Below are 8,416 nucleotides of genomic sequence, written 5' to 3' on the forward strand. Positions count from 1 at the left end.
TTTTCACCCCCTCTCCTATCGGCTAGCCCCACCCTATCCAGGCGTGAATCCAAAATCCAGAACTAAAGAGCGAGAAATCCCAAGGAAACCTCCAAACGTTTGAAGAAATCTGGTTGCCCTGCCCCAGTTGGGGCGGACACCACCGACTAGTCTGAAAGCCCCACTTTGCTGCTGTTCACATCCAGGGCCACCAACTTACCTTCAAGATTCGAGTTTTTCTTAAACAGTACTGCCACCCCTTCCCCAATTCCAGACCGACTAAGAGATGCGTAGATCTCAAAATCGTCGAAAACGGGGGCTAGATAGCGTATGTCGGAAATCTTGGTTTCGCTGACGGCTGTCACATCCATAGATAGTGATCTGAGGCCGTTTAGCAGGCGATCCTGCTTCCAGGGAGACTCCAAACCACGAACATTTTATACTACCTACTCTTAAACACCCCAGGATGACCGAAAAGAACTTAGAGAAGACACAAAGGGGCGCCTATTTACCCCTTGGGTATTGCTGGCGGTTAGGTAGCTCCACATCCATGAGTCTTGAGTGTTTCTCTGGAACACTCTTTAAAAACCTACTCGTAGCCTTTACATTAGGGGTTCCCACGTCTTGCGGGAAGCTCTCTCTCTATAGGCATTCGCACCAACACCAGTGTTTCTGGCATTTGAAAGGTGCTGGTACCAAAGATCACATTCTCTCTCTCTCCACGTCCTTTCTTCGTGCTAAGAGGTCCATCAATTGTTTACTTGCCCTCCTCACTAGCATGAAGTTTGGTGCTTGTGTGGCGGGTTGTTGTTGTTGGGAGTGTTGGTGGAGGAGTTTGTGATTGGGGTGATGGAGATGTTGGTGATGTTGTAGGTGTGTCTGTGGCTGTTGTGGGTGTGTTTTTTATGGGTTTTTTTTTGTTTTGGTGTGTGTGTGTGTTAATGTGAGACATGATCTTTATTGTGATCCCTTTTCAGTTTTAGAGGTTCTTCACTTTCGCTGCGTGTTGCCGATGAATCTATCTCTGTGGAACCAGGGTGTGAGTTGATGAGGTTTGAAGTAGACGGGGATAGGGAGGGAGTAGGAGAGCTTCGTGGGGGAGGCCCCTACGTGCTGCGTGTGTCCTTATATATTGTCTCTTTTGCTGTTAAAGGGAGTGAATCGGGTGCATCTGTTGCTGGTGTTGTTGGTGTTGCAGGTGTTACTGAAGTTGTTGGTGTTGTGCTGTGGTTAATGTTGCTGCTATGGCTGGAGTGGTGATTTTCCTTCACTTTTTGATTTTGTTGTTCTTGTTGATGATGATGGTGTTGTTGCAGGTGTTGGAGCTGCTTTGGTTGTTGTTGTTGTTGTTGTTTTTGATGTTGTTGTTGGGGCTTTTGGAGACCTGGTGTTGGCAGTAAGGGACTTCCCTGGTTCCCTGTCTTAGGTTAGGGGCAGAAAGCTCTCAAATGTCCTGTCGCTCTACACAAGTGGAGCCGTGGCCTTCTACCCTCAACTGTGACATGTAAGTCTACCGCTCCTGAAAGGCGAATGAGGTGTGGGATCTGGTGAATAACCCTTGGTTGAATGTCGAGGAGCACCTCCACACTGATCCCAGACAAATTTTCACATTGTGCCTACTTTACTTCCAGGAGGCTGTTGATTCCTTGCAAAGCGATTGCCGCTACAATCTACCACAAGTTTACCTCTGGTGGTATCCTAGCGATCTTTATGCGCATCATCCTCCTTCTTAAATAGGCTAGATAGAGCGCATATTTTTCACTCCGACAGGGAACTACGGAGTGTTTGGCGATCAGAGCTTCAGATTTAAAGAGCATTGAATTGCCTGCAAGCTGGTTTTGCCCTTCATATATGCAGAATGTCGGGCATTATTTCTTTGTGTCATTTCCACGTCCACCTGTCTCGCCATCTCTGGCTGCTTCGTGTTTACGGAGACGCATCTGTACAGCACAGTTTTCTGCCAACACCTCAAGTGGGATGGCAACACTGGCTTGCGCCTTTTCCAGTCTTATTAATTTAGCTACCTCAGCTAGACACATGTCTTTCTGAAGAGGTTCCATAAAAGAAAATCCCTTGCTTCTCGTTGCTGTCGCATCGAATGTATTCTGGTTGATATTATCATTTATTACGATGTTATTTGTTGTAGTGGTGGCGGAGCTGGCTGTGGAACTACGGCGTCTTGTATCTCTCTATCTGAAACACCTCTCTCACCTCCTCTTCTATGTTCTTCAACAAGGCTGGTTTCGCCATGTTTGTTTTCTTTGTAGATTAATTTTTGAAACAATTATTTTGAGATATCAGAACCTAAAGTTGGCACAAACGACACAAAGCAACCCATCTATGCAAAGGTGGTGCTTTGGGTAAACGTTTAGTAACAAAATAAGCAATTAACAACTTTTGGAAACAAAATTTTTAAGCAAAAATTTACCAGCAGACAAACATGTGCATTCCGTCAGAACGAATAATAATAATAATAATTATTATTATTATTATAATAATAATAATAACAATAGATAGATAGATAGATAGATAGATAGATAGATAGATAGATATTCCTGTGGGCTAATAGGAACATTGTCAGGCCACTTAGAATGAATAACTGAATTTGTGAGTGTATGTATGCATATGTGTGTGTGTGTGTGTGTGTGTTTATTTTTACAACTGTCTAAAACACTTTGCTGCGCTTGTTCGCCCCTTTATGTTTCATAACTTAGGTCGGAATAATTGACTAAATCTAAATACGGTTTCCCACAGTTTAATGACGACAGAGACCAGTGAATGGTCGATAAAAGAACAAAAATAAACAAGTCGGTTTACATTTATTTTTGTAGGATTTTATTATCTGGTCTGGGATGTCATAAAAAAAATAATCAATATAAAACCATGTAATAAAACAAACAGGTGAACAGAACAGTGGAAAAAAATGTCTGCTTTGGTGGTTTTTGTTTTCCCTGATGTTGAGGACAAGGTGATAATGTGTTAAAATTGCGCTGCGAGAACCAAAAGTGATGGGTTAAACTAACGTTACGGTGGCGTTACACCAGTAAAATTTCTTCAAGAAACACCCTTCGCACTGACAAAGACCTGATACCGTTTCTTGTATTAAAATAATTCCTTAGATTACACAGGAGGATGATCGGTGTTTTAGTTGTAGCTTTCGTGTTTGTATATTTCTTCATTAGTACTTTTTTTCAATTATAATTAGTTTTGCTATTCGTGTTAAAACCTCGTTTTCATGTACGGTGTTTCGCTTTCTGTCTAACCCAACAAATTTTATAACTTCCTTATTTTTTGTTTACTTTTTTGTTTGTTTATTTTTATTTTACTTCATTCTTCAATAAAAAAAAATGTCATCGTTACGTACAAGCCTAGATGTCTTATCTTGCATGTACTTTCACACATTCTGTCAAATGTTCTCCTTTCTTTCTTGTTTGTTAAAAAAATATTTTAAGAGAGTTTTCTTTACTTTTTTTTAATAATTATTTCATTCGTTTAACAATCATCTTTTTATTGCGCGTTCTCATCATACGCACATACCTTGCACCGACTGATTCGCTGAATATGTTCACCTGACTTCAGTGTTTGACTCTGTGGGTTAAGAGGACCATTTGGACTGCTTGTCTTGTCAATACCTGCTAACCAATAAGAGTGTTTGTCGTGGAAGTAGTAGCACTCGCCTCGGTTATTACATTCAATGTAAGGGTTGAAATAGAATGATTCCAGACAACTACCAGGGCTGCCTAATGGTTGACCACCGCCTACGGCACCAATTGTGTGCTAAAACGAAAAAACAAATAGACATTGTTAGGGGTAAGATTTGAGGTTAAAATAAATATAAATAAACAATTGTTTTTTTACTTTACTAATATTTTGTTTTGTTAAACAACATTTATTTGGGGATGAAGTATATCTAATACGAAGGGGGACCAAATTCCTATTTTTCATTCTATCTACAATTTAGTATCATGTCACTAAGTTCAAATATAGGAGAGTTTGACTTAGCGTTACATTCCCTCTAACAGAGTAATTCTGTTAATGACTTTGTGATGTACCGGGGATTAACTGAAAAGTTACTGGCTCACTTTGCCATAGAAAATATGGAACATTGCTCACTTAGTATTATTAATCGTGTATTTAACATAATTATCAAAAACACATTTTCCTAAAGTCTTAGTGCATTGTTTTTCAAACCCGCGACGCACCGTTTGAAAGCTCTTGTCCTAATAATTAGTAAGATTCATTCTTAGCGACAGAAGCAGTACTAGTTCAAAATTTGTGATCTATCCGTCTTGAGAAATTATCTCTTATAGACATATAATGTTAAAAGCACAGAAAATATCAGCAGATGGTTGACCACCTCCTATGGCACCACAAGTTTTATTCTGCTGTCTTGGAGTCAAGCTTTTGTTGCTGTTGTTATTATTGTAGCGGATAACGTCAATTATAGACCAAAGACATTTCAGTCGTTCTTTCACTGATTTTGAAGATTTAGATGCCATTTCTAATGGGTTGAGCGACTTCGTACAAGCTTCCTGGTTTAATCCTTTGATCAGTAGTTGTATACGTTACTAAATATGTCAGTATTTTGAATTCAAAACGCCCCTGCTATAAAATAGTTATATGACTTACTTAGATACATTGTCATTTTTATGGGCTGTGAAGATGTTGGTGAAGGATGGGGTGGGGAAGTGATGTCATGTAAAAACTCCCAGCTATGCATTTTATGTTATCCAAATGCTTGGATATTAACTGTTTTTTTTAAATTGAAATCTCAATTAAGATATATTTACCTTCATCCACATGAAACTTTATTATAACGGACATATTTCTCCATTCTCTTATAAAATATATTGTACCTAAACAAAGGTAAACTTCATTTTTTATTCATTTTATTTTCATGGGGGCAGGCTATAAACAAGTGTACCATCGTGTAATTGGAGTCGATGTAATCGATTGCGACTTACTCATAAAAAAACATGTGGCTTTCTACTTAGATCAGTATTCAATATTGTTATGATTAATAACAGTTTTGTCTCTATCCTTACCATGACGAAACTGAATCCTGTCCAGAGTTCGTTCCATCCCTTAGGACATTCTGGTACCATTACTGACTGGCTGTGTACAGCAATGAGAGGTGTTGGTGACTGACAAGCTGCGCATCTGCTGATGTGTTCTAAAACTTCATCTCCCATGACAGGCATCATGGGAACACTCCTACCCGTCGATAGCCAGTAACTTGTGGCTGTTCTTGTAGCAAAATTGCATGTTCCGGAAATGGTACAGAACAAGAAAGGAATTGGGCTGAATTTCTCCAAACAGGAACCGCCCATACCTAAAGAAAGACAAATAAGAGATGAATGTAGTATTTGTACATCAATCTAATTTCAATACATAAGAGAATATTTGTGGTTTTGATGAACACCTCTTGCATTGAAAAATTATCTTAACACTAAACTACGTAGGATTATATAAATTAGTTAAAAACAGAAATTGTAACAAATTATTACTGTTGTTATTATTATTATTATTATTATTATTATTATTATTATTATTATTATTATTATTATTATTATTATTATTATTATTATTATTATTATGAAGGCAGCGAGATAGTAGAATCGTTAGCATACCGGGCGAAATATTTAGCGGTATTTTGTCTGCTGCTATGTTTTGAGTTTAAATCCCGCCGAAGTCGACTTTGCCATTCATTCTTTCAGGGTCGATAAATTAAGTACCAGTGAAGCACTGGGATCAATGTAATCGACTAGTCCCCTCCACACAAATCTGAGGCGTTGTGCCTCCAGCAGAAAGGATTATTACTATTGTTATTATTATCATTAGATAAAAGAAATCATTATTAATAATAAGAAAAAAGCGCTACCGTACATACACTTGCACATCCCCATGCATGCATTAACAGACATATTCACATACTCATGCGTATGCATATGTGTAAGAATGTGTGAAATTTTTGCTGGCATAATAAACTAATATTAATACAAAATTGTATAATGTCTCCAGAAAATAATTAAAATCAATAACACATCGGCTATAACATTAATTTAATGAATAATTAATATATTCAATAGTGGTATTAGCAGCGATAATATTGGAGTTAATGATATAATGTAGTGAAACTTGTACTAGTGGTGGTGGTGTTGATAGTGGAGAAGAACGAAATTAATTAAGGTACAGCCAGCCGTACGTGTCTCGCAAACAAGTATGTCTTCGAAACATGTATCATGGTTTCACTAATTGTTTCAGTGCCTATAGGGTCGCGAACAATCAGCTCTGTCAGTTGCTACCCAGTGGAATATCTAGGATGTGACAACTGGAGAAAGAGAAGATTGAATAGACTGAGTAGACTGGTGCCACGTTAAATAAAGTGCCTTACTCAAGAATAGTACACGCTGCTAGCTCCAGGAACTGAACCCACGATCTTATGATTATGAGACGAACACTTCTAACCACTAGGGCATGCACTCTAATTATCAAAATAAATAAAACTGGCATATAGTTCAATGTTATACGCCGTTGAAGACTAAATCGCCTTTCACTCGGTAAATGAATTCGAACATATTTCGTTAATCAGAGATGAAAAATACACAGCAAGCCCATACGAATAAAAACGAAATGGTACATGAATAGTTGTGCCACAAATGAACAACTGATTGAATGAATGAATAAAGTACAAGAGTAACAAACAAGTGTATAAATGAGAGATATGAACTAAATGAATCTAAAATTGTTAATTTCTCACTGATGCAGAAACACGTTTGATTGGCTATTAAATCTTAGAGTTAGAAATATTATGGTTTGAATCATACCCAAATCTTGGACGTGGATTCTTCCTTCATCTTCTGTGTGCAACAAACTGTAGCCGTTCCAAACTTTTGTGTGATTGTGGAGACAGTTGGGTGTTGAATGGGACTGACTGTGGCGTACATATATATACGCTGAGGGTCCAAGTGGTCCTAAACATCAAATATATAACAGAAATCTGTAGAAGTATATATATATATATATATATATATATATATATATATGGGAGATTTTGTTTTTGAAAATGCACCTGAATTTGAAAAACTTGTAATAGTTTTTAAATAAATTTATTTACCTCCGTACCAAACTAGTTTCAACATTTTTTTGTTTATCAAAGGTATAAACGTACGGGATTTTGAGAATTTAAAATTGCGAATTTGAAAACAGCAGGTCTAAATAAATAAATGCTCTAAAAATTCAATAATATCAAAAATGATCGGTGAAGAATATTAAAATAATCTAGATCGACATGTTTAAATGATTAAATGTTAACAAAATTCGATAATATAAAAAAATGATCGTACAAGAATATAAAAAATATGAATCACCAAAGGCTAAAAACCTTGTACGCGACGGGAAAAAATCACACGCAAGATGAGAGAAACTGTAAGAAAACCCCCTTTTTATTAATCTCTTTTTTCTATTTTTCTCTCTCTTAACTCAGTATGACCGAACTTTTAGTGATCCACACTTTGTATATTCTACACCGATCATTTTTGATATTATTATTTTGATATTACACACGCACACGCACACGCACTTATATATATATATATGCATATATCTGTGTGTGTGTTTATACATATACACATGTATACACATATATATATGCATATATACATATACACATATACATATATATATATGTACATGTATATATATATATATATATATATATATATATATATATATATATATATATATATATACATATATACATATATAGATACATATATATAAAAATAAAAATTATAAAATTAAAAAAAGTGTATAGAAGAATATATTATTCAAAAGAATTCCAACTCGGTCTGTTTTTTATGTTTTATTTATATTCTTATAAAATTAATGTGGGATATAGAATATGGAATATATAGTGTATATAGTAAAATGAAATGAAGTATTGACTGTCTTATTGAATATATATATATATATATATATATATATATAAACTCATAGAGACATAGGGTAAAAATTAATAATTAATTGATAATTAGTAATTTTACCAAGTAGTTCGATGTGTTAAAAACCATTATCGGTAAATATATAAACACAATCTAAAGTTTAGGGTTCAGCAAGTTTTGCTTCACCCAGTATACGACTCCCAGTTTTGGAGAGTCGTAGTTTAGTAGAGAAATAGTAGTTTTGGCTGCTATTTCTAATTTTCGGTGTGTGATGAAGCAATACTTGCTGAACCCTAAATTTTAAATTGCATATATATATATATATATATATATATATATATATACAATTTAATACAATATATATATGTATGTATGTATGTATATATACACGTATATGCATATATATAGGTACATATATGAAAATATATATATATATATATATATATATATACATAAATGCACACACACACACACACACACACACATATAAATAT

The 8,416-nt window shown here is 35.6% G+C and overlaps 1 protein-coding gene across 1 annotated transcript in view; it reads right to left on the minus strand.

The window, feature by feature from the left end:
• Nucleotides 1–2,791: 2,791 nt before the first annotated feature.
• LOC106871677 (uncharacterized) overlaps nt 2,792–8,416 on the minus strand; it is a 34,829-nt gene continuing 29,204 nt past the window's right edge. Inside the window, exons 8-10 of the mRNA XM_014918275.3 lie at nt 6,807–6,953; nt 5,025–5,311; nt 2,792–3,756 (exon numbers count right to left, since the gene is read on the minus strand). Of these exons, the coding sequence (XP_014773761.3) occupies nt 3,487–3,756; nt 5,025–5,311; nt 6,807–6,953 (704 nt within the window). The 3' untranslated portion in view covers nt 2,792–3,486. The remainder of the gene's footprint in view (nt 3,757–5,024; nt 5,312–6,806; nt 6,954–8,416) is intronic.

The sequence above is a fragment of the Octopus bimaculoides genome, chromosome 10 (genome assembly GCF_046866305.1).
Source record: "Octopus bimaculoides isolate indiv1 chromosome 10, ASM4686630v1, whole genome shotgun sequence".
NCBI lineage: Eukaryota > Metazoa > Mollusca > Cephalopoda > Octopoda > Octopodidae > Octopus > Octopus bimaculoides.